The following is a 27785-nucleotide window of genomic DNA, read 5'->3' as shown; positions in this document are numbered from 1 at the left end:
CCACATCTTTTTGATAGTCTGATTGGACTGTCTCTCTACTGACAATTTGCGTTTCTGATGCCCCCTGCTGATGGAGCGCGTTCTCCCTTCTGATGTTAATGTTTTGATGGGGAAAGGGTGTTTGCTATCAAACACTTGTCCAGAATTCAAATGTAACTTATCAGCAGTGTTACTGCTAGTAGCAGTAACATCCCCCTCATCCAAAACTGCAGATGACGAGATAACTTTCCTCCAAACCACCGGTTCGGAATGAGGCACCTGTTGCATACTGATATTATTGTTAACAATGGGTGCAGTGGCTTCATTAATAGAAGGAACTATAACATTGGTAGCATTGCTAACATTCCTGTGACTAAGGTCAATGCTAGAGTCTATAGCTAAGTCCCTATCACTCATGATTACAGGTGTCTCAACAACATTATGTCCATTCAAATCATTCGCAGAATTGGTGGAAACAGAATGTCCATTCGGAGCAACATTGCCCCTGGGCCAAGTGAAAATATGACCCATTTTAAAGTCGTTGCTGTCTCTCTGTAGCTTTGTCCTCTTCTGATTCAACAGTTGTCTCTCAAACTGTGTAACATTATCTAACACAAGATTACAAGCAAAGTCTACCGCGGAGGCAGGATAGCCAGCATAGATGTCAATACGCTGTCTGTGTATATCCTGCCTCAGCGCTTCTTCAAGAGGACTAAAAAATCTGTTCATTAACCTCATATAGTTGAGGCTTACCTCAATGTTTAGTTGTTGTCACTCGAACAACAATTCCGGATAGAGTGTGGCAGTAGTTGGCATTTTGAGGACTCTCAGTCCTCTGGGAATAAGGCGACGTTGTATGCAGATTTCGAAGTGTTGTCTCTGAGTCTGCATGCGCTTTAACTTGATCAAATCAAACTCTAACTTCTCCGTTGCTGTGCGTAAGGCTTCTCTATCATAAGACAAAACATCCGACATCTCAGGTACATCCTCATAGTCTCTAAACACTGCCAAAGGATTAACATCTGATCGTAGGCAATCCGCCAAACGATCAGAAGCAGGATGTGACGTTTCAATAGCTTCCTGGTTGTTGCGCACTGTGTACGGCAGTTCAATCTGTTGCTGTGCCCCTTCCATCATGCCCCCAGGCGGAACGAACGAGCCAATACAAATAATCCAAGAAATAAGACAACCGCTCGGGGTTAATGCTCCAGTGTCAAAAGCGAGTAACAAATCAATAAACAATCCACAAAGGAGCAAAGCAATGAAGAGGAAAAACACATAAATAATAAGTCCCATGTACTGAATAATGCAAAGTTCATAAAACGTAGCCCAAAAGGATCCCAAACGTAGGTTAAAAAACTGGTTTATTGCTGCAAAGGTTAGCGCTTTCGCAAATAGCTTCTTCAGACCATATACAGTTAATAACACTAATCTACCATTTAAATACCCAAAAAGAGCGGGATAAAATAGTTCAAATGTAGATATTGATCCACCATATTCTAGACCATGTAATAGTTGTAACTTTTGTTTGTATATCTTGATGGATCCTGTTTTTGTACATCCATTAGGGTTGGGTGATTACACGATACGTGCATGTGGAACTTGCATGTCCAAGGATGTGGTATACATGGCATCCTGTGATGGATGCTCAGCATTTTACATTGGTAAGACGAACCGATGCCTTAGGGATCGGATTCGTGAGCATGTGTACCACATCAGGAAGGGCAACTTGTTCAATGCACTTGCAAAACATGTCCAGGACAGAGGAGAGGGCCATTGTTTTAGGTTCAGAATACTAGAACAGATTCTAAGGTCTCATAGAAGAGGGGATGTTGAAACATACACAGAAGCCAGAGAAACGTACTGGATCATTAAATTCAGATCTGATATGTTCACTGGGCTCAATGGGAAAGTTCCCTTGCGCCCTCTCTTAAAAATGAGGAGGTTAGGATATAAGAGATGATGCCTCTGACTACCTGCTTATGTCCTACGTTTTTTCATAATGTTATATATTTGGCATTATTAAGTCTTATAAACAGTTTTTATTAATATGTTTTTTATACATATATATCTTTTATATATATTATTAATTATAGATGTGCCAGTATGAGATGTGTATCAATTTAATAATGATATTTGCTTCTTTGATCTTTTTGATGTTTCCATTATTGTTTATATGCCTTTTATTATTCATGTTGTTGTTGAGCATTTTTATATGGACACATACACCTTTAAGAACTATTTTATCCCGCTCTTTTTGGGTATTTAAATGGTAGATTAGTGTTATTAACTGTATATGGTCTGAAGAAGCTATTTGCGAAAGCGCTAACCTTTGCAGCAATAAACCAGTTTTTTAACCTACGTTTGGATCCTTTTGGGCTACGTTTTATGAACTTTGCATTATTCAGTACATGGGACTTATTATTTATGTGTTTTTCCTCTTCATTGCTTTGCTCCTTTGTGGATTGTTTATTACTTTGTAGTTGATGACATGCGAGGTAATCTGCACTAAAACATATACTGCAAATGGTCATCTGTTCTGTATTTATGCATAAGCATTCATTGGGCATGACTCCTATCTCTCAATTGTCTAGAATTTTGCAGATGTCCAGATTTTTGCCTCACATTTATGGTCTGTTCCTTGTAAAATTTGTTTTTCAGGCAAATCATTTAGGATCAAAGTCCCTAAATAATCTTAAGAGATTTGAGTTTCACACTTCATATTCTTTCGAAAGTGCATGCTAATGCAAAACCTATTGTTCTGTCGACTTTCTAAGTTCATATGAGCAACATTTAAAATCTGCCCCTAATTTTGCCCCTCTGTGTCATTTTTTGTTTTTTCAGAATTCTTGCACAAAGTGGTATGTCATCTCCTATCTCTCAGGAAATGTGGTTGATTGTAGCAACTTTATTATTTACTGTCTATAACCTGCTTGTCCCTGAGCCTTTTTCAAACTTTACGTTTTGTAAATAAGGAAATGGTGGTGCCAGTGCATTCCAAGGAAATGGAATTAAGTGACATAATTGGACTGAACTGTCACAAGTCTGTTAAGCAACAGGCATTCATTGCATGCTAACAGCAGAAACTAAATGATGGACTGGAAAAATTAAGTTTGTGTGTTACATTTTTTTTCCTGAAGGTGACTGTGCCTTTGAAATTATATAAAACATTGTTAGCAAAATTAAACTGATTGATCCTTTTTTTTAATGTACAGTATGTGGCTTCTGTAAACAAACCTCATGTTTTTTCTTTCATTCCTTCAAAGCTGAAATGTCACAGACAGATATTACAAAGAAGGCAAGTCGGTGTCATTTTCTGCAGCACGCAGGCACCATCTAATGGTAAGATTTATAAGCATCTGTGAAAAGTCTGTTATTTTGGAATGCTAGTTTTTTCGTTTGCAAATGCACGTTCAAGGATGCTGATTTAGTCTGAGCAGTAATTTCCACTGAAAGACACACCCAGCTATAGGAATTTAAGCACTAAGAACATATTTTCCACTGCAGTGTGATTAGCATGTAGGTTGCCCAACTGCACTTGTTCAAGATGAATTTTGCAGTGATTAATGTATGGAAGGTCAGTGGGTTTTACGTTTGAATTAATGCATGCTAAATTGTTTTGATTGTAGACATTTACTCAGCTGTCTAAATGACATAGAAGATAATGAGTACCTAGGACAGTGTTCTTCATCTTAAGCCTTGTGAAACCCTAATACTTTTCTGTTTTACAGCTCAGATGCGGTTGAATTAGGTACTTGCACACTGTTATCACTAACTGCATCTTGTGCACAGAATCATCCCTTCTCCCCTTCTTTCACTTGTCACCTTAACTGTCCAAAGGAAGGCTTACTGCAGTGGATTGATTAAGGATAGCATAAATGGAGAGACAGATGTAGGGTGTAGGTTGACTTTTTTTTTCTCATTTAACCTTGTTTCTATTTGCAAGTACTCGTAGCTTTAGGCAAGGCATTTGGTAAACACAGCACTAGTCAAGTTTGCTGATACCATTTAGGAAAAAACAAATTCTGATGCATCAACTGATCATCTTTTTGGACATATAAAAGCATTTGTAACTTTGTGTCACCCAGCTGCAGAGATTGGAAGGTTTTGTCTTAGTAACAGTGTAGTTCCAAAACAAATCTTTCTGAACGTCAGTTGTGAAAAAAATAAATTTGGTATTTCCTTCATCTGTGCTGTTAAAGCTAATGATTATTTGATAATGGCATCCTTTCCCACTTTACTCCCCGTGTTGTTAAAGTTTGTTCACATGCTTAAGCTAATTATGAGCTAAATAATATCTAGAATACAAGTAGATTACGAAGAAATAAACAACAAATACAGTGCTATTTATTTCTTTTGTACTTGTGTTTTGGTATGTAGGTTCATAGGTATATGCTTTGCGCATAGTCTAGAAGACCATTGAGAAGCTAAGCCCAATAAGCATAAGAATAATGTGATGAGTTAGATTGTCAGAATTAGGAGTGCTATGCTACATATGTGAGAGTTGAATTTCACTTGCTGATCTGATCATCCAGAGTAGGTTTGAAAAGGCCAGTGTGTTGCATTACTTCACATGTAGATGACATTTGTTCCATAACTACTGAATTCATTAGGTTAGGAATCTACTGAACCAGCATGTTCTGTTTGTGTCAGAAAAGGCTACGGTGTTTGGTCTGGTTGTACATGGTGCTAATTGTTTTGCATAGATGCAAAATATCAAATGGGCAATAGAGAATATTATTTTCATAAAGTGGCAGAAAGTATTCTAAGAACTAAAGATGAAGAGAAAAATTGCAGTGTCTTCTTAGGTAACCACTCTCTAATAAAATAACCTCCAGTTAGCGCTTTCGTCTCAACAATACAGAGGCTTCTTCAGACTGAGGTTAAATTCCACAATGCCCCATTTTTAAAACTCCCAATGTCATATGATTTGTCTAGTTACATGGTTAATAATACATTCACTTTAAAAGTCACATTCTCTTACTTAATAAGTTAAGAAGAAACATACTTTTTGTTTTTTTCACCAACAGCAAAGAATTCTAAAAGTTTTACTTTCTATACTCTATTTTAGTAAAAAGCTGTTACTAATGATTTAACCTTTTTCATTTCAAATGCATAACAAATTCCTCTCATCATTTAAACCTGGTGGGAAACAGGCATCGAGTTTGACCTGCCATAGATACTCTAACCACCCCAGCTCTTCTTCACTGCTCATAACATTAGTATCACTAGGGAGGGCCTCTACTACCAAAAATTTCTACTCTTTCTTACAATTTTTTAATTTATAATGTTTGCCCATGGCATTCTTCTCATCCTCTCTCTCTATATTTGAGTTTGTTGATTATTTTATATATATATAGCTCTAGTTTCTTCTACCTATATAAAAGGATTTATGAGCAAGTTATTAAGCATTAAGCATTTTTTTTTTGACAACTAAACTAAACACACCTTACTTACTGCTTTCTCTTGCAGTCTTATTCTGCTGTATATAAATATAAAAAAATTTGAATCATCTTGCATCTGAAGACTCTGACCTTTTCTTTCTTTTTTTTTTTTTTCTTGGCTTGTTTTTTTGAAGAAATTTTCTAATTTTAGTTTTTTTTTGTTCTCTGTCTTTTCTTCTGTCTTTGTTCTTCTGTTGTTTGTTTGTTCTTGATCCTCCAATTAAGTCACCTTTTTTTTTATGTCTCTAGTCTACACTATTTTGTATAGTATTACACTACTGTATATCACACTATTTTTTTTTTTCATTGTTTTTTCTGTTTTTCTCTCGCTTTTCTTTTTGTTTTGTCTCTTTTTTTTTTCTCTTCTTCTCTTTCTAAGTGTTTATTTTCATTTACCAAATCAGTGTTCTTTTAATCTTAATTATCATCTTTATAAGTTTAAGTTTTTGCTTATTCTTTTCTCCCTTCACTATGTTGATCTTAGTTTTTTAGTTTTCTTGGTGCTAGTAAACTTTATTCTGATATCCTTTTAATAACTTCTTTCTCTAACTCTCTATATATAACTCTCTCTCTCTACTCTCTTCATGCTAAACATAATGGTAATTGGTTTCTTAATTATCTAACATTAATGTAATTGATATATGTACTAATCTTAATATAATTGATAAACTCTTCACACAAAAACACATTAATCGTCAAAACTTTCAACATAAGCTAATCAATCACTTGCTAATACACATGCTGCTTCTGATTGCAGCCATTCACAAACATACATTTATGGGCTGGCATATAATACATGGGCACCATTCATTCCCATCGCCACCATCATAAAAGACAAATAATTATTCATTTCATAAATGTAAAATTCATTCATAAGTAATAATACTTATATCTGTTAATACTTTCATTTTTTTATTTTAATTATACTTTTTGTCTTCATAACTTCCAAAATATTCATAACCATTTATTTTCATTTATCTCCAACTATAGATTTCATTTCTTTTACTTTTATTTCCTTTATCTTGTTCTAAAAAGTCTTTACTTCTCTTAACATTTTACTAGTTTAAACTCTTTACTTGTAATGTTTTTTATAATTAAATGCTTTCAGAACTTTTTTACTCTACCAACACTACACCAAGCCTTGCTGGGAATACAAAAAAAAACCAAAAAAACTTTAATATCAAAAGGAGAGTCAAAAAATTTTCAGGTGCTTCTGCTTCCAGATTCCTCAGAGATAAAGCTGGGTAAGACTGCAGTAAGTTCCAGGTGTGTTTAGTTGTAAATCGAAAAATGTTGTATATTTAATTACTTGCCTGGAATATAAATCCTTTTATATAGGTAGAACGACTAGAGAGCTATATAAAAGGATATATGAACACAAATATGCCATACAGAGAGGGATGAGAAGAATGCCACTGGCAAACATTATAAGGTAAAAAATTGTAAGAAAGAGTACAAATTTTTGGTAGTAGAGGCCCTCCCTAGTGATACTAATGTTATAAACTTTGAAGAAGAGCTGGGGTGGTTAGAGTACCTATGGCAAGTCAAACTCGATGCCCGTTTCCCACCAGGTTTAAATGATAGAGAGGAATTTGTTATGTATTTGAAAAGAAAAAGGTTAAAACATTAGTAACAGCTCTTTACTAAAATAGAGTATAGAAAGTAAAACTTTTAGAATTCTTTTGTCTGTTGGTGAAAGTTTGTGCTTTTTAAAAATGTAAAAAGTATGTTTTTTCTTAACTTAAGTAAGAGAATGTGACTTTTAAAGTGAATGTATTAACCATGTGACTAGACAAATCATGTGACATTGGGAGTTTTAAAAATGGAGCATTATGGAGGTTAACCTCAGTCTGAAGAAGTCTCTGTATTGTTGAGACGAAAGCGCTAGCTGGAGGTTATTTTATTGTTTTATTAAAGTGTGGTTACCTAAGAAGACACTGCAAATTTTCTCTTTGTTTTTACTAGTTTATTTGTGGAAAGCTGTTTTTGGTGGAGATTCTAAGAACTAAGCCAATGCGAGAATGGAGAAAGGAAATGTTGCCAGTAAGGGTGACTGCAATTAGGGGCACAGAGAATAAGCAAGAGGTATCTGGAATTTACTGGAGAAAATTGGCAAGAGAGCCAGGGTATTGGGAGCAAATAATTAGAGGGGAAAGGTAACTGAATGAGAAGAGGCCAAGAATACATTTGGACTGCAGGCTAGAGACTGCCTTCCCTGTCAAGGATTGATATCAGAGCATAGGCAAAGAGAAAGGAATAGGGGGATCTTAAGTGAAAGACCAGCACTAGTAGAGTTTTGTTGAATCTAAAACAGAAGCTGTTGTTAAAAAAGGGATAATAGTAGGACATATAAATTATTCCATGATAACTATAGGAATCGATCAGAGGAGGTTAGAAAGGGTTGAGAAGAGAGAGAGAATGGATAAGCAATTTACAAAGAAACAATGGGAGGATATATGTATATATGCACAAAAAGTATAGAAGATTTAGGATTTTTGCTTGGAAGTGTTTGCATAGGTATTTTTATACTCCAAGCAGACTTGAAAGATTTTTTCCTTAGCTAGATTGCAAATGGAGGTATAATGGGGAACATATTTTTTTGGGAGTGTAATGAGTTGGCAGACTTAAAAAAAATCCCTGCAGACTGACTCTGGCAGAAATACTGGGTGAGAAAATTGATGTAACTAAGTAAATGATTTTTGAGCTGTGATAAAGGATCTGAATTGCCTGGACATAGTAAGGCCTTGCTGAATTTATTTCTGGAAGCTGCAAAAAAAAAAAAAAAAAAAAAAAACAATTGCCAGAAAATTGTGACTATGGTAATAGAGATAAAAGAACTGAAAGTAAGATCTTTAGGAAATGGTAGGAACAAGTTATGTGGCAAAAATGGGAATTGTGGTACAATGCATGAGAAATAGTGTTTTGAAGAAAAAATGAGGTTTAAAGGAAGGCAGGAATTGAATGAGCAATTTAATGTTTGTCTAACAATGACTGTATAGAAGATTATATGTGATGTATAATATTTGCAACTAAAAATGTTATTATGGTTTATTTTCATTTATATAAATGTATGAGTGCCTGTGTCATAAGTGATAATTCAGTATATATGTTTTTTCTTTTAAAAAAAAAGCAGGGCCTTTCATGGTTTGGAAGTCCAGGCAGAGATCGCCATGAAAGGAGCCTGTATGAGACAGAATATAGCCAAAGGGCATTTGATCTATCTGAATAGCTTAGTGAAATTTAAGCATAATTTTCTTAGTCTGAAATCTTTCAAGTCTTTCAAGTTGGGCAAGATGGTTAGAGAGATGCATGCAGAAGGGGACATTGTATTCTGATAGGTTGGCTGAGGGGGAGGTATAGATAGGGATTTTGCCTTTGTGCTAGTTAAAATGATTTTATACCTGTAAATGTTAGTCAAATTACATTTTTTTGTCAATGAAAGTAGATTCCTGATAACTCAATTTTTAGGCATCATGTTTTTGATATGGTATTAAGTGTGGAATTCATATTTGTCAAATAAACTTCACTACATTTTTTGGCTTTAAGCTTAAGCCCATAGGCATTTTCTAGGCTTAATCCAATCAAGCACTTGTTGAAGAGAGTTTGTGTCTTTAGGGGGAAAGTATGACTGTTCCATGTTTGCAGTCTTTGGTTAGCTTTTGACCTGTAGCCCATCAACATCTGACTTAACATCAGAAAAATATCTGCTGAAGGATCACATGCCCACAGCAGAGCCTTGGGGAACTTCACGGATGTTTTTGTGCAGCCATTTGGATAGCCATTGTAATGATGTATAAGCTTGCTGATTATACCTGCATGAGAAAAGATCCTATGTAGGTCCAGATAAGAAGTGTGGATGGCGTGACCTGTATCTGTGTCTTCTGTGACTCTATTAAAAAATTGATTAGATTGAGTAGGCAAGATGTGCATATAACAAAGCCAGATTGGTTTGGCTCAAGGTACTGTGAGCGTTCCTATGTCAGGATTTATGTGATCTGCTTTATGATACATTACATGATCCTATAACTTAAATTGATGATTCGAATGGGTCTGTAATTACCTGGATCCATGGTGGGAACACACTTGTATAGTGGAGCCATTATGGCAGTTTGCCAAGAATCAGATATGTAACTGGTGAACACTGAAGCTAAATATGGTAAGGATGGTTAAGCAAAGCTATATTTGGTACGTAACAAGAGGCAGGTAGTTATGCTGTCCAGACCCGTGGAAGTGGTGTTTTTGGTCTTTAATGGAGATGAGAGAGAGATAATAAGGGGAGAAGAAGTTAGTTGCAACTGGGGCACCTGAAAGTTGGGTCAGTTGAAAGGATTTGTTGCCGAATTTATCAGTCAGGATGTTGGTGATAGCCTCAGGATCGGAGTAATTGTAACCATTTGGTTGCAGCTCAAAGCACAACTTAGTGCTACTTCTGAGATTCTTGATATAGCTGAAGAAAGTTCTGTTTGTCTTGGATTGAAGTTACAGTTTTTAATTCATGGTTAGCCTTTCATTTCTTAGACCACTTGAGATTTTTGCTAACTAATTTTGATTCCCTATTCTGTTAAGTTGAGGAGGATTTCTTATTTATGAACAATATTTTGTCTTGTAATATGTTTGTATGGTAATTTCAACTTGAGGATTTATTCATTAATTTTCCATTGTATTTGTAGTATATGGGAAAAGCTGCCTAAATACATTTATAGCTGAATGCAGCAATTTGGATCAGAGGTTTGATTGGGGGGGGGGGGGGTTGCACATTGAACATTTTCTTGGTTATCTTGGAGAATAATAGGAGGTTGGCTTTGGAGAAGTCTCTAAATGTGTTATGGTTCTGTGTAGTAGTAGGGTTGTAAATCTGAGAAAGATGACAAAAGTGTGGTGTTTAGACTTAACTGAAGTAACAACAAATTAGTCTTTGATACTTTTAGATGAAATGAGACCAGGGGGGGAATCCATACAGGTTAATGGAGGTAACCGTTTGGAAATCAGACTCATCCTAAACATGGTGCTATAGCACGAAGATGTGCAGCACCACATAGGACCGTCTCAGAGGCTGTCTTACATGCTAATGAGAGAGTCCAGGGGAAAGTCCTATCGTAATTAGCCATGTTCTCTTATTGTGAACCGCCTCCAGGAAAGCATCTATGCATCAAGCGAGTCTTTGAATTGCTTGGCTGTGTAGGTTAGCACAGCCACTTCTGCCATGTCACAGTAGTGAACACAGTCATTGTGGAAGAGGCAAGTATTTGGGGAGTTTAGTGGTAGCATCAGGAGGTGTGTGACTGAACGTATGCAAGGGGCTACACATGAGACTCTCTGCCTGGGAGGTAAAGTAAAGCAGGGTAGTGAGGAGGTAAGGTAAATACATCTGTGTGTATATTTGTGAATAGATGAGTATGTTAGTGGGTGGTTAGGAGACAGTGTGTGTGAGATTGATATTTAAGTCAGAGTGAGTGGGGACTGGGGTAACTGTCATACCTCCTCACAATCTTAGACTAAAGAGCACAGTCTACAACATTGGGTGGAGGGACCACTAGCCATCAGGGAGAATTGTACTGCAGGGATAGGGGACCACTAGCCACCAGGGCTTACTTTATAAGACTTTTGATGTAACAACACTTAAACCAGTTCAGGGATTGGGTGGGGGTATGAAGAATACTAAACACCAGGAATAGTCACTGTGAGTATATTTGCATGTTTGTCTGTACAAGATTGACTGGTAGGGGTGTCTCAGCTTCCACAATGTGTTCACCAGCACCTTACTTACCACAGGTAGTGTGAACTGTACTTCGTGGTACGTAAAGTGGTTCATACTCATACAAAAAATAAACTGCTAGTGTTACCATTGTGAACATCGTGGAAATGCTGGGCCACAGGATTATTAAGCCTAACATGCCTCACATCCCCAAAATGCCCCATAATTCTTCTTTTCACCATTCTTCTGGTTTGGCCTATATACAGGTAGACAATCACATCCAATGGCATAAACAACCCCACTGGTACTGCAATTGTAAGATCCCAAGGCAATGAACTTCTTTCCATTAATCAGAGTACCTGAAATGTTACACTAGCAGTTTATTTTTTTCTGTTTTAAACTAACCTTATGCAGTACAAGGCATGGAATATGGGCGCATTTTGTTAAGGATGGAAAATAGATATATTATTAATTTTGGAACTTTGTCACCCCATGGGCTTAATATGGAGTTAGATTTTATAGGATGAAATGTTTTATTATGCATTATTTTATAAATGCATAGACATATAGGATGAATGATTTATATGTATAGGGTAAAATATTTAAGCATTTGTTAATCTAAAGATGTATAGGTGCATTGGCATGAACTTCTTAAACTATTAAGTTAAATGCAATAGGAATGTAAGGGGTTGCATTTTAAAAGTTTTTTGATGCACTTTAAATGTTTCTGAAGCACTTTAACTGTTCAGGATGCACTTTAGATTTAAATTTTATTGACTCAATGATCAATTATTGTAGGGTAAAATGTTTTAGTATTTGTTAATCTAGAGATGTACAAGTGCGTTTGTATGAACTTGCATTTCAACTAAAGGCATATGCTGCAGTTAGAAGGCAGGGTAATATTTCTAACAGTAGGCATCCTTGAATATATAAGCTAATTTATTATACAGTGTGATCAGCTTAAGCCAATATGAGCGGTTTTGTATGAACATGCAGGATACAGTATGTGTGCACAATATCTGCCTAATAACAAAGAGCAGACACATAAAATAGTAGATTCCATCTGCCTGGCATTAAAATGAGCCCATAATGACCTTGGATGCTTCTCTATGTAAAGAAGCTGATAGGTGCTTCATCATTACTCATGTACATTTTCAGCCCATTACAAAAGCTACCGGCAGTAGACTGTAGATAATTTGATTATATACTGCTTTGCTTTACTTCCTGGAGTTTAAACTGTGTTCAGTGTTGTGTCCTTTAACAGAAAGTAATTGGGTACTTATAGTAATAAAAAGAAAAAAAAACACACTGAACAACTGGAGAAGCGGTCACCATCCACTTTTGCTGTGTTCCTAGTACTTCGGCATCAAGCCTTCCCGGAATAATCATGCACAAGAATGGTGTACTTTATATACATTTCACTACATTCATTATTCAATTCAGTTATAAAATAATTAATTAGTGAGTCAAGAAAATTAAAATCTAAAGTGCATCCTGAGCAGTAAAATGCTTCAGAAACATTCAAAGTGCATCAAAACATATAAAGTGCAACCCCTTACATTCCTATTGCATTTAACATTATAATTTAAGAAGCTAATACAAAAGCACTTGTACATCCCTAGATTAACAAATACTAAAACATTTTGCCCTACAATGGTTGATCAATTAATCAATGAGTCAAGAAAATTTAAATCTAAAGTGCATCCTGAGCAATTAAAATGCTTCAGAAACATTTAAAGTGCATCAAAAAAATCTATTTAGAAAAATGGTACTTTTCCATTAAACCCCTACCACTTCACGCTGCTGTGCTGTGGCGGTGTTTTGCCGGCAGTTTGGAACCCCTGATCTGAAGTTGTTAATCTTCTTCCATTCCTCACTGATGGGTATGGTTCCGAACCCTTGAAACTGAGTCGGCCAAACACCAAACTCTCGAGCCACGCTACTACCCACAATGCCCTACATCCCATACCTCAGATCTCGTTTGCCGCACAGCCATATAGCAGCATTTTCACCGAGCTCTCCAGCTAAGTAGTTTTGACTTATATAAACTGTATATTTCTTCAATAATTTTCTACTAGTGTCTTTCTCATAGTCTAGCTCTACCCACAGGTGTTCCTTTTCTTACCATTATTGGCATTTTCTTGCCTTTCCTTAGTTTTACCACCCACGTGGTAACTCTTCATACCATTGCTGGTAGTCTTGCCTTTCTCTCCCTCTCTTCTTTTGTCTGAATGAGTGCTAGTATGTCAGAGAAAAAGTGTACTTCAGGTTTTAAGCACTGCACGTTGTGCAGTGGTAAATTACTGAACAGCGACTTGCATTTTAAATGCGTTTATTGTTTGAGCATTTCACACCTTTCTGCGACTCCCCCATGTGATATCTGTGCGAGTTTTAGTCAATGGATGTTGCATGAATGGCACAACAAATTGATTCTGAAAGGATTGCTTTCCTCTCCTTTCTTGGGGGCTATTTTTGTGGAGGTCTCAACCCCTCCAGTCAAAGAAAAGAAGTGTCCGCGCTCAGACCCCTCTTCACCGGCCGGTGGCAGGGGCAAAAATAATCTATCTAAGGCCTGTAGATCTTCCTCTGAGCATCGGCTCGCTGCCTCAGTGCCACAGATTTCAGCGCAGAGTGCCGTTTCTGGGAAGTCTGACTTGTCGGTTCCGGGCTTGGCACTGATGACTACTGAACTGCTGATTACTTTGGTTCCGACCAGTCTGGTTCTGGACACCTCGGCACCGACCTCACCTTTACTGACACTGGCTCTGACGACCTCTGATCCGATTTTGACTACTACCCCGATTGTGACTTCGGCTATGAGTCCCCTCTCGGTGCCGACCTTACTGTGTACGCAATTCAAATCAGAATCCTTGGCTCCATTTAGTTCCTTACCACGGACCAGGCATTCATCTTCTGTGGATCCGTTTACAGTCCCTTTCTAGACTGGCCTGAATCCCCTTCCGGGATGTCGGTTAGGTCTGCCAGGAGCGTGTCCGAAATCGACATTGTTCGTCTTGTGGATTAGGTACTTGACTGCAAGAGGAATCTCCAGACCCTGTTCCGCTCCGGGTGTTGGGATTTTTCCTCCTTCGACTCCTTCGTATTCTCCTGATGGGGATCCTTCAGTTCCAAAGCCCCCTTGCCCGTTTCTTTCAATGGGAACCCTTCCTTTGGCACAGACTACTGTACTACTGTGATGCCTGAAGCATCTAAGCCCTGGTGGGTGTCAGTTCTGACGGCAGCCCATCTTACTCAACCCCTTGCTTCGGGGGTGGAATATCCCCAGGAGATCAGACAAAGTACTTTCTCCTCCAGAGGATTAACCCCATTGGTCGAAAGGCTTGCCAGTAGATGCTGTGGTGGTGGCGGTGGCCACAAAGAAGGACCTGGTGGAAGAGAGTCATGCTGCTCATCTGCCCAGCAGGGAGTCCCGGGTGGTGGACATGTTAGGGAAGCAAGATTTTGCTGGAGCGACCTTTGCCATGCATTCGCTGAATTTCCTGGCACACTTTACGAGACTCCAGAGAGACCTTATTTCCGAACTCTCTGGTAGCCTCGCGGGTCAAGTGTCGGATGGAGCACGTGACAAAGTGGCTTCCCAGCTATAAGTAATAGAAGACCTAGCATTAGCCAAAACCTGCATAGGAGGGTTCAAAATGTCTTTATGTAACTTTGGCAGTCCGAACAAACTTGGAATTTTAGGTGAAACGACTGTTAAATAATTTAACGTTCCCAAATCAATAGTACCCGCTAAAAACAAGTAATTCAAAAAAACATTAATGCATTTATAAGCAATGTTTAACTCATTTAAACTAGATAATTCATATGCGTTACCACCTAGCACAGTCCTCATTTTTTCATTATAGTCATTTATATACCAACACCCCATGTTGAGTTTATATGAACACTTGTGTGAAATGGATGTAAGAAATATATGTGGGAAGCAGGTTAATGGTGGTTGTTCTCACCTCTAAAAAAGGGAGAAGGAAGCTTTGCAAGCATTCAAATTGCTACCAGTGCGTGTTTTAAAACCAGATAAAGGTGGGGGGTCTGGTTTTAATGGATATAAATGACTATAATGAAAAAATGAGGACTGTGTTAGGTGGTAACACGTATGAATTATCTAGTTTAAATGAGTTAAACATTGCTTATAAACGCATTAATGTTTTTTTGAATGACTTGTTTTTAGAGGGGACTATCGATTTGGGAACGTTAAATTATGTAACCGTTGTTTCACCTAAAATTCCAAGTTTGTTCGGACTGCCAAAGTTATATAAAGACATTTTGAACCCTCCTATGCAGGTTTTGGCTAATGCTAGGTCTTTTATTACTTATGCTGTGGCCAAATTGGTAGACAATATTTTAAAGAAATATGTGAGAAAAGAGTCTCAGAAATGTAAAGACTCTTGGTCTTTTTTAGCAGCAATTGAAAGTTTTCCTTACCATGAAAATATAAAATTTTTAACTGTGGATGTCATTGATTTATATTTTTCAATCCCACATGTTTTAGGTTTAGAATGGGTAGTCGAACAGATGTTGGCACATGGTGCTGCTGGAGGGGAAGTACGTTTGATTCAAGAACTGCTGGACATAATTTTAGCTAATAACTTTGTGATGTTTAATAATGATATTTATCTGCAAAAGGTGGGGGTGGCTATGGGTTCCCCCTGTGGGGCCAGTTTTTCGAACCTTGTAATGGCCCAATGGGAGCACCAATATATATTGAATGCACCTGAAAACCAAACGAGTATTAAGTTTTACACAAGGTTTTTAAATGATGTCTTTGTTTTGTTTGATGGGACTAGTTTAGAGTGAGCAGCTTTTTGGAGGGAATCCATGGCAACACTGACTTTTTCAAACTGATAAAAACAACTCAGGTTACCATCTCCAAAAAACAGCTTGAACTCCAAAAAACCTCGCTTACAGCTCCCAAACACAGTAAATAACCATGAACGGATGTAAAAGTTGTTCCCAAACACAGTAAATAACCGTGAACGGATGTAAAAGTTAAACATTTTTAAACAACGCAGTGATTCTGCACACATTCAACCAATAATAGTAATGAAGGTGTTTAGCATGTGTTCTAGTTTAGAATTAAAAAGAGTACCTAGTTGTAATAATTTGTATTTGTATTTCTTTTTATTAAGACTTGTATCTGATGAAGTTGAGTAAGGTGTACTCGACGAAAAGTGAATTTTGAAAAGAACGCTTAATAAATCAACAACTTTTACATCCGTTCACGGTTATTTACTGTGTTTGGGAGCTGTAAACGAGGTTTTTTGGAGTTGGTAACACTGACCTTTTGAAATTCACTCATAAGTGTACTGATGAAAAGATAACTCTATTTGGATATAGAGTTAAGTAAGGATGTTTCTAGTAAGTGTTTTGTGGCTGCCATTTATCGTAAGGAAACCTGTTCTAACTGTATGTTAAACTACACGAGTGCCCATCTCCAGTACCAGAAGAAATCTGTAGTAAAGGGCTGCACGTATGGTAACAAAAGAGGACAGATTTCTTGAGGAATGTGAGTTACTCAAGGGAATGTTTTTGATGAGAGGGTACCCTGAGGTTTTGGTATTGGATATCTTTGAGGAAGTTTGGAGTAAAAGGAAAGCAGGTATATACAAACCTATATTGATAGGGCACCGTGGTGTTTTGGATAAGGCTGAAAGTGAAACAACTGGTTTGAGTCCCTTTTGTAAAGAAATTGCCGTGAATGACCAGAAGTCAAAACATCTAATGAGTTTCATCACAGTATTTAGTTTGGAGGCTGAAGTAATAAGGTCAATTTTCCAAAGGAATTGGAGTGTGTTTACCTTGGAGATGGATTTAACTGACAAGTTAGGTGATAGACCAATAGTAATATACAAAAGGGGTAACAATTTAAAGGATATAATGGAAATGAGTAAGAAAGCTTGATGCAGAATTGCTGGGACATTCAAATTCGAGTCTTGTAGGTTTTGTAGATATCTAGCAACTGGGAGCAGTGTTGCCATTAATAACAAGATATATAATCTTGAAGGAAGGTATACTTGTTCATCTAAGTCAGTGGTTTACCTTGCCTCATGTCAGCTTTGCCCTGCGTTTTACTTGGGCAAAACTGACAGGAAACTTAGACAGGATCAGACAGACAGGATCTATGAGCACCTGTATATTATAAGAAAAAACAAGTTGGAAAATGCTTTAGCTAAGCACTGTGACCAATACCCTACACATTCTTTTGTTTTCAGAGTATTAGATCAAATCAGTTTTCGTCTTCCAGTCGCCACTTTGTTGCTTAACCTGCTAGTGACCACTGGGTCCTTCTCAACGAGAAGTGCTTTATGGCAAACATACTTTCTGTATGCAAGGACACAACTCGGAGAGCTCGTCCCTACTTCATACCACCACAACACAGCAGCAGTCATTTGTAATGTCCATACTTGACAACCTGCTACTGATCACTGGGTCCTTCTCAATGAGAAGTACTTCATGTCAAACATACTTTCTGTACGCAAGGGCACAACTCAGGCAACTCCTCCCTACTTCATACCGCCACAACACAGCAGCGCGAAGTGGTAGGGGTTTATAGGAAAAGTACCGTTTTTCTAAATAGATTTTCATATATACCATGACCATAGAAAATAACATATACTGATTAATTTATTACAAATTCCCCATCAGGTCTGTGATTTATCAATCTACCTTCTATGAACCTTTAATCCTATTGAAGAAATGTTGTGACCAATCAAAATAGTCTCCAAGAGAGAATAAAAAATAGCTTACACAATATATATTAAGAATAATGCTTGGTTGGTGTACAGAAAAGACCCTAACAGTTTAAGTATGCTTGGTTGGTGTACAGAAAAGACCCTAACAGTTTAAGTATGCTCATGATTAAGAGTCAAAATGGAGCATGCCATCAGCTATGCTAAGACAGAATACTTCAGAAATGTACAAACTGCATATCTTAACCAAACAAAAACATTCAGGGAAACTAAAAAATTAGTTTACAAAAGATATTTTCAAAAGTGTGCTTTGCAAATACACTGGACCAGGATACTGTGCCATAAAACATAATATATGCACCCCCTGCACTCCTGCATGTAAGGAATCCTGTAGTATTATGTCACTCAGCACCCCTCTCTGATAAACGAAGCTGCAGTAAAGGAACTGCTTGACAAAAAAACAGATACTCTGTATAATCCAAAATGGCACACTGTTTACTTAACATTTTAAAACTTGGTAATGAAGTCCTCTCCAGTCACCTTTATTTATAACCTAAACGGTAAGGATATCAAATACAGCTGTTAACATGCCTGAATTAATTTTCTGGCCAAAATCCCTTTACCATCTAATGCCACTGACTACCAGCTAATGTCTAATGTTGGTCTACAGCAAAACTCTCAAAACAATTATCAACTAATAAACAACATGACTGCTATATCAAACCCAGTACCCTAACCACTATTTATAACCTAACAAACCACACATGCACTGGTATGGAAGACTGTGTTCTTGCTAGAACATTACCTGTCCCAGACTTGAAAAAGGCTTTCAGCAGTTGGTCATAATACCATGCTGCAAGGACTAAGATGTCGTCCTCGTGTAGATTTTTATAAAGGTGAGAAAAGACAGAAGAGAAGGTTGGTAAACTTTCTGGGTATTAAATTTGCCAAGCAACACTGACAGGATATATGTATTCTCCCAGGCAAAGCTTTAAGATCACACAGGTTCAGAATCTGTCCATAGAAATATCTCCACAAATACTTTTACAGTCTAGCAAAACTGCCTAAAAATTTCCCTACAGAAATGGGACTCTACTGGATGATGTAACTTAGCGATGTAAGGTAACTGGGAACACATGCTGTAACAGTGTCAAAAACTGAACCAATTCAGAGATATACTGCAAGATATAAAATGGGGTCATGCAGAGAGAGAATTGGATTATCAAACAGGGAAACTTGTTGTTAGGGTACTGGGCTGACAGTTTATTTATTTAACATTTATTAACCGGGAAAGTCCGGCTTAGAACTTAGCCAATTTTCAGCAGAGGCCGGGGGAGAAACCCTCCAGACGCATGTCTTTGTAACATGGGAGGAAATCCAAATGAACGCAGGAATGACATGCAGACTCCACACAGAATGCACTCCAGCCAAGAATCGAACAGGAGGATCTCTTGCTGTGAGGTGACAATCCTACCGCTGCACCACTGCGCCATCCGTCATAAGCTTTGCAGCAAAGAAAGCAGTTAGAAAGAGATGGACACTCCCCCAAGGATCCTCACGGCAAGAAGTGCTAAATATAATAGGGCAAGTCAGAGAAGAATGAGGTCATAACAGGGAAAAATGTAAGCAAGTGACTGCCTTGGTGTTTGGAGTGGAATGGGTAGAAGATAATTAGAAGTTGGACACACCAGTCAAATTTCTCCTGTTGTCCATCTAAAGCTGATTCACACAACTTGTACATAGTTGTATAAATTTACATAGTTCGTTATTAGTATATAATTAGTATATATCTTGGCATATGTTGTTACCAGCAATGTAGCAATGTTTTGTATTACTACTTTTTTATATCTTTTTGTTTTTTGCTTGTTTTGTCTGGACTCTTGCATTATGAGTGTTAAATAGCTGGGTCATCAGTTTTCGAATGTAAGTGAATATTTCATTATGAACAGGACTTGGTGGGACTAGTAAACATAATACAAAGGCATAAAGAGTAATGAATGAAATATAGAAACACCGTGGTCATCAAAGCATTGTAGTGACCAGACATAACAGGAAACAAACTGTAGTTTTAAAGGATGCATAATTAGTTATGATTATAATTAGTTTTGGGTATTAAAAAAGCTCACTCTGCAAGAGGAATGTGCTTGGCAATTGTATTATTGCAAATGAGAATAAGCTGTAATTGCGTTTAAAAAAAAATGATTGCAGATTCTCAACTGAGTTTACAGTGTTTTGCAACTACTATGCATATTGTACTTTCCTTGTCTTATGCAATAGCATATAATAAGATGTATGCCTACTTTCTAAAGGAGTCCACCAAAAATCTCAACCCATCTTTTGTGATTTATCTTAAAAAAAAAAAAAACTTGCCTCATCTTATTCTTGCTTTTTATTAATTACAGTTTCACTCTTTATGTAGATTACGTGGTAAAAACGTCAGCACATAAATTCCTGTCTATGTTAAATACAAGCCAAAAGAAACATTATTGTTTACTATGGAACTGGCTAACTAGCAACATTTTAACCATTAAGATTAAAGACAACTTGTTATACTGTTTGGTGCTCTACAAACTCTCTGTCATAGACCACATTTGTGCCCTCCTCCCTTCATTTCACAGTGCAATAAAAATATATAGGACTAGCCCTAGATCAAAAATGTTCTTTTCATACTCTTATCAAACTTTAAATTCTAGGTCTGACTGTTTCATTGTTGTCAACATAATCCCCAGACTTGAATATAGCTTGCCCAGGCATGGCCTTCCTTTATATACAGAATGCATTTTTGCTTCAGCCTATAGAAAATAAAATACTCAGATTTATATACATAGCACATTATAGGGAATATAAATGTACTACTATATTTTATAGTAAATGACTTTGTCACAGCAAGAGCCAACCTTCTAGTGAATATATTAGCATACAAATGCTTAAGTGATGCGTACTGAGCTCGCTTTAAAAAAAATAAGACGCATAACCTGAAGATGTTCTTCCATTTCACTGTTGCAATATTCATAACAGTAGGGATCCTCTGCCTAGGGGAGCCAAACGTCCGGCCAGTATACCAAAGCCTTAGGTTGTTTTAAGGAACGCGGTATGGACATGTATGCTCCTCGCATAGCATAGGCCATAAAGGTGACGTCTGGACGTACCATCTTCTGAACTTCCTTTGCTGCCAGTCCAAACACAATGTCTTGATCATCCATCTGAACACCTACGTTCCTTTGCTGGTTTCACTGAGCCATTGTATATAAGTGCCCTTTTGGGGTTCCTTTTTACTTGTCTTTTTGTTGCTTGTGGGGTTTCATGTCATCAAAGATGATAATATAAATAAAAAACACAAGCTCCAAACCTGCACTGGAATGTAAAAAATACCAACATATCAAAACAACCAGTTAGCACTCTTAAAAACAGAACTTTAATAAAAATTCAGATTAAAAAACACATATGATTAAGTGCTTTTGTCACCAAGACATCATCAGAACCATGAACAAAACTGAGGAAATGACATATAAAAGTACATATATTGACACACACACACCCCTATAATAGGACCAGTCAGTTTGGCGAAATAAACACCAGTCAGATGTATTTTTTATTTTTTTTTCTGTGTCATCCAAGAACTGTAAATGCTAGTGTAGGAGACAAATTCCCCATAAAAACCACCAAGAACAGAGTCTGTTTTTGTCTTAGCGACTCATACGACCATGCATCCTATTCCATCTGTAAGGCTTTTGTACCTAAAAACTTTGCATAGTAAACTTTCTTCTTTGGCGCTGTATCTTGAGAATCAGTGTCTTAAACTTCTCATGAAGGATATGCTGGAGGGAACTTCCCAACCTGAAGGACAGCCATCAGGGAAGAAGGCCAAGAAGCCTAGACCAGAATCTCCGGCTGTTCAGCCTCCACCGGATGTCTCTCCCAAGCTAAGTAAATGCCCGGAGGTTCACCCGGATTTTTTGTCTGATTCCTGTGCTGTGACCAGGTTGGAGGCTAACAGGGCTCCAGCTTTAAGCATGTCAGAGGAGACTTTGCAGATGTCCATTTTGGACGTTCAGGGGGAACCACGGTTGATCATTTGCGAGGGGCCTAGGGGTGTTATTTAGATTTTAGTCAGAGAAGTCCCTTCTACCATTATTGAATGTCGTCCTGGGTCAGATACTTCCGGGTTTTATAAGGCAGATGCCCCATTGAAGAAAAAACAAAAAATAAACGTATTTCGCCTGCTCCAAAAGACCCACAGAGTGAGTGGCAGGCCTTCACTCAGGGTTTATTTAGTGCTTTGATGGCATTGAAACCTCCTCAGGAGTTTCTGTTTCAGCTTCCCCTTGCTCCTCTACTCCCCTTAAAAGACCCAGGAAACTGGATTCCACTGAGGAGGAGTTGGGTTCGGATTGGGGACACAATCTCCAGGATGATGTACTTCTTTAAATGGGATTGTGCTCAGGTCTCTGAGATTCATAAGAGGTATTATGAGTTGCTGCAGATGTAATCTCTTAAACCTTCTGCTGTCCCTCCTGTTTTGGCTGCTTTGTTGGATGTATTTTCCAATGCCTTTAAAGCTCCAGATTCTCAGCTCTCTGCTCCCAAGAAACCTGATAGGTTCTATAGGGTGCCTGAGTACTGTAAATTATTGTACAAGTGTCCTGCTACTGACCCCTCAGTGGTGTCTGTAGCCTCTGGCAAGCCTTCTCAATTGCTTCCTTTGCCCAAATTACTGCCCTCTGATAAAGATAGCAGAACCATGGAAAGGCTAGGTAAGAAGGTTTACACCTCTGCTACCTTGGCTTTTAGGGCTGTTAATTATCAGACCCCCTATGTCCAGATATGTGTTGGCTATCCTGTCCCAGGCTTGGCAGGTTATATCTGATCCTGCTAATGGCAAAAAGGGTGGCAAGCGGGCTTCTCCTGCTAAAGCTACTCAGACTTCAATGCCTCAGAAGTCTTCCAGGTAAAACAGGTGCTGTTTGACTATCCTATTCTTCCCACCACTTTCCTCTTTCTCTTTGCCTCTCTTTCCCTTCTTGTTTGACTACAGATTACTCAGGATTCCTGGGTTCTGTTCATTATTCGCAAAGTGTATTTCATGGTGTGGAAATCCCTTCTCCCTTTTATGGTTATTCCTCAGCCCCCTCATGAACAACTCTCCTTTTTCCCAGTGGTACTTTGGGACCTTTTCACTCGGGGTACTATTCAAAAGGTGCCTGTATCCCAAAGGGGGGGAGAGGGTTTTACTCGAGAATGTTTCTAGTACCCAGAAAGGAGGGTACTTGGAGACCAATTCTAGACCTCTCTCATTTAAACAGTTTTCTGAAGGTGCCCACTTTTCGAATGTTGTACCTTCAGACTTTGTTCCCTCCTTTGCTTCCTCAGGCTTATATGGTATCTCTAGATCTCAAGGATGCTTATCTCCATATTCCGGTCCATCCCTTTTCAGGAAGGTTTTACATTTCTCTGTTGTGTCCTGACATTTTCAGTTCTCTGCTTTACCCTTTGGCCTTTCTACTGCCCCAAGGATATTCAGCAAATGCCTCATTTCTGTGATTACTTTTTGTAGGATTCATGGGATCCAGCTATTTCCCTTGTTGGATGACCTTCTGTTTCAGGCATCCTCTCCAGAGATCCTGTTGCAAAATCTCCATTTTGCCATTTGTCTCTTCAAAGCTTGGGGTTTACAATAAACTTCAAAAAGTCTTCTCTGACTCCTTCTCAGGACCATGTTTTTCTGGGTTGCAGGATTCAGATGGTACCTTTGCTGGCATCCCTGCCTCCTCCCAAGGCCTTGACCCTAATCTCCTTCTTTCAAACTCTTCTTCCTCTGGCTTCCATTACTGCCAGGGAGTTTCTGAGAGCTCTGGTTTTCATGGCATCCTCCTTCCCTATGCTCTCTCTGGCCAAACCACATGAGGAAGTTTCAGTGGCTCCTGAAGTCAGTTTGGCTTCAACACACTCACTCCCTAGAATTTGTAGTTCCTCTTCTACCTTGTCTTAAGAAGGAACTTCACTGGTGGCTCCAGCAGTTGTCCCTAAAATTCCGGGCTCTTTCATCCCCCTCTTCCCGCTCACGAGCTCTTCACAGACACTTCAGATATGGGATGGGGGGGCAGCTTTTGACTTCCTAAAGGTACAGGGGGGGTGCTCTCCTCTTCAACAGAAGGAGCACATCAATGTCAAAGAGATGAGAGCCCTTTTGCTGATGCTTCAGGCTTTTCATCCTCTTTTCTCCCTGACACCTCTCAAGGTATTTACAGACAATACCACAGTAATGTGGTATGTAAACAAATGGGGTGAACAGGATTTTATCTTGTTAGTTGCCACTCCTGCTATGGGATCTTGCTGTCCAATATCAAGTGACTGTTCAGGCAGTTTACATTCCATCAGGTCAAAACATTGTGGCAGACGCTCTGAGCAGGTCCTTAACATAATTCCATGAGTGGATGCTTCATAGTGATGTGTTTCTAGACATTGTCCACTAGTGGGGTACTAAATAGACATATTTGCCTCCCCTCTGAACAGACAACTTCCAGTATTTTGTGCCAGAGTCCTAGGTCTTCTGGTGTGGAAGGTGGACATCTTTTCTTTTTCTTGGAAGTGGATGTTACTTTATGCTTTCCCTCTGCCTCATTCCAGAAGTCCTGTTCAAAATTCAACATGACTGCCCCAGAGTCGTGTTGGTGACTCCCTTTTGGCTGAGACAGCATTGGTTCCCTCTTTGCATTTAGCCAAAAGCAATCATCACAAGTTAACTTACAGGATGAACCTACTTGCTCAAGACAAGGGATCTCTCATCCATTCCCACCTGTCCACTCCTCATCTGACTGTGGGTGATAGGTGTCTATGTGGAATCAAAACCCTTTCTTCTGAGGATGTGCTTAAGGTCTTGCAGCAGGCCAGGAAACCAAGTACTAGGAAATCCCACTTAACCAAATGGAAGAGGTTTTCTGTATGGTGGTGTTCTCAAAACCTGTATCCACTTTCTGTGGATGTTCCTTTGGTTTTCTCTTATCTTTGTAAATTGCTCAATGCTGAGTTGGCGTATTCTTCTGTTAAAGCCCACTAATCAGCCATCTCTGTTTGTCTGCCTTTATCCTCCTCCTTTTGCTTATACATTTGAAGCTAAATAATTCCTTAAAGGCGTCCTTCAAATTAGCCCTCCCAGGAAGTCCGTTCCCCCTACCTGGGATCTTAATTTTGTTTTGGAGAAATTGACTCTGGCTCCTTTTGAGCCTGTGGCTTCAGCTTCCTTGCAACATTTGGAAGACTGTTTTTTGTTAGCCCTTACTTCTGCTAGATGGGTCTCTGAGCTTCAAGCCCTTATGGCTTGCCCTCCTTTTTTGTGCTTCATAAGGACAGGGTGTCCTTGCATATGAATCTTTCTTTTATGCCCAAGGTGGTGAATCATTTGTCCCTGATTCAGTCTATTCATTTGCCCACTTTATCCTTTCTGCACAGTCTGTTAAGACTATTAAGAAATCTGATCAGCTCTTTGTTTCCTTTCATTCCAGGTCCTTGGGATTAGCTGTATCCAAGCAAATTATTTCCTCTTGGATCTCAAAAGCTATTTCTTTTTGTTATTCTTTTTACAGTAAGAGTCTTCCTTATTTTGTTAAGGCTCATTCTACTAGAGCTGTGGTTTCTTCCATTGCTTTTTTTCAAGGGTTTGGATACTAACTCTATTCTTGAGACAGTTACCTGGAATTCTGTGCATACGTTTACCAGGCACTACAAGTTGGATGGAATTTTCAGAGCTAGAGCTGGTTTTGGTGGGGCCATCCTTTATGGCTTCCTAGAGAGCTCTGCTCGTCCTTCCTCCTCCCAAGTTTCTTCTGGAGCTTTGGCACTCTCCCTAGTGTAATGAATACTGCAACAGTAAAAAAAAGGACATAGTACAGTTGTGTAAAATCTTACCATAACGGTAGCTGTCCTTCTCTTCACTGTTGCAGTATTCCCTCCATCTTCCCCCTGGGTCATTTGTCTTCTTGATGTACTGTCTACCTCTTGACTTTCCTTAGACAGGTGCTCCTACTGGGGCTTTCAGATGTTCCTAGTGTTTCAGGCAGATGCCCCATTGAAGAAAAAACAAAAAAATAAACATATTTTGCCTGCTCCAAAAGACCCACAGAGTGAGTGGCAGGCCTATGGGTTATCCCTGCTGTGGTAGCACTCGGCCGGCCTGAATAGCAGAGTCAATGTTTTTGTGCGTCGGCTGCTGTTGCTTGGTGCCTGACGTCAGGTCGTCATTGCTATAAAGGAAGGCAGCTGATGCCATTACATCAGTCTTTCTTGCTGTGGAGCCTGTAGCAGAAACAGTTTGCAAGTGTGCTGGTCGGTCGCTACCAGAGTTTGAATTATAGCTGAAAATGTCTAAAGCTAAGAACCCCGTTGGGGATCCTTTTTTTGCACTAACCGATGTCTGAAAAAGTTAACAACTGTCTCACCTATGGAAAGCAAGTACCACACCGAGACTTCCGTTCTTACTGCGTCACTTGTTTAGGCCCAGACCACTATGTCCCCTGTTGCCGGTTCTGTGCCCTCTTTAACACGAGAACCATTTGTCATAGAGCTGTTATTGTAGCCAGGTATTTTCGTCTTCCGTCTTCGCATTACGAAATGGCATCCATCAGCCATCAGCCATCAATCCGTAGACATTCTGAAAAAACATAAGGATAAAGGTATTGACAGACCACACAAGGCTAAGCCTTCCGACGACTCTACCGCAAAGCAGGTAGTCAGTTCTCTGAAATTCAATGAGGTGCCTTCGCAGCCCCTGATGCCCAATTTGATATCTTCGCAGGCCTCTACTAAGACCCTTTTGGAGTCCGGTATACCGCAGAGAGCGTATTCACTGTTGCAGTCCTGGTTTCCCACCCTCCTTCCCCCTTATATCTTCTTTCTTTAGGGAGACGTAAGTTTCTAACGGTGGCTTTTAGCTACCATGACCACTTTACCATATTTACTTGGGCCTCAGACTGGTTAGAGCAAAACAAACTGATGTAATGGTGTCAGCTGCCTTCCTTTATAGCACTGATGACCTGACATCAGGCAGCAAGCGACAGCAGCCGACACAGAAAAACATTAACTCTGGTATTCGGCCCGGCCGAGGGCTACCATAGCAGGGATAACCCACAGGTGACGACTGTAACAGTGACTACACTCAAAGATCTACTTTTATGTTAAGTGTACACAACTGTACTTTCTGAGGCTGGTACTTTTGGACGTCACCTTTATACCTTATGCTACGCAAGGAGCATACCTGTGACTTAGTGTACCATAAAGCAACCTAAGGCTTTTGTATACTGGCTGGACATCGAGCTGCCCTAGGCAGGGGATCCCTACTGTTATGAATACTGTAACAGTGAAGAGAAGGACATATATCGTTGTGGTAAGATTTTACACAGCTGTACTTTATTCACTACAAAGTTCTGAAAGTATTCAACTGCAAGCGCCTTCATTTATCATTGTTACCTTTGAAAAGGCTTTACTAAATTGTCATAGTAATGTGGAATAACATTTTACAAAACATTAAGAAAACCAACAGTTTTCCTTTGTTCAAAAAAGATCTCAAAATCCTACCTCAGAACAGATGTAATTGATACAAAGACCATGGCTACATTACCAGCAGCTTTATTTGTTTTTACCAGTTAATATAGCCTTAATTATCCCTGTTGACAGAAATCCATCCTCCAAAACTAAACTTTAAATGTACATATGAAGTGCACCTTCAGTATTTGATCTCAATGTTCCTTATTCATTGCCACTGAATACATACACTGAATTGACTTTAGAGCCTTATTCCCTTTGCTGTTAGTGAAACTATAAATTCCTGTACTGCACGGTAACTGTTTTAAATATTCATGCATGTAGTTTATATCTTAAGTTTTGAAGTGTACAATGTCAACATTAAGTAGATGTATTAATATTAAAAACAGGTCCTTGAATGTGAGTTGTTAAATGTATTTTACC

The 27785-nt window shown here is 38.7% G+C and overlaps 1 protein-coding gene across 3 annotated transcripts in view; it reads left to right on the top strand.

Annotated features, from left to right (window-relative positions):
* LOC122793380 (calcium uniporter protein, mitochondrial-like) overlaps positions 1–27785 on the top strand; it is a 1332984-nt gene that overhangs the window by 923743 nt on the left and 381456 nt on the right. For 2 of the 3 annotated variants that reach the window (XM_044061335.1, XM_044061334.1), the window contains one exon: positions 3246–3321. In XM_044061335.1, the coding sequence (XP_043917270.1) occupies positions 3246–3321 (76 nt within the window). Of the gene's footprint in view, positions 1–3245; positions 3322–3468; positions 3557–27785 lie in introns of those variants that run through there. The other variant, XM_044061336.1, reaches the window with a different exon arrangement.

Source organism: Protopterus annectens, chromosome 2.part0, assembly GCF_019279795.1.
Source record: "Protopterus annectens isolate FY-2018-M chromosome 2.part0, PAN1.0, whole genome shotgun sequence".
Lineage (NCBI taxonomy): Eukaryota > Metazoa > Chordata > Ceratodontiformes > Protopteridae > Protopterus > Protopterus annectens.
This window is presented reverse-complemented; position numbering and strand designations above follow the sequence as displayed.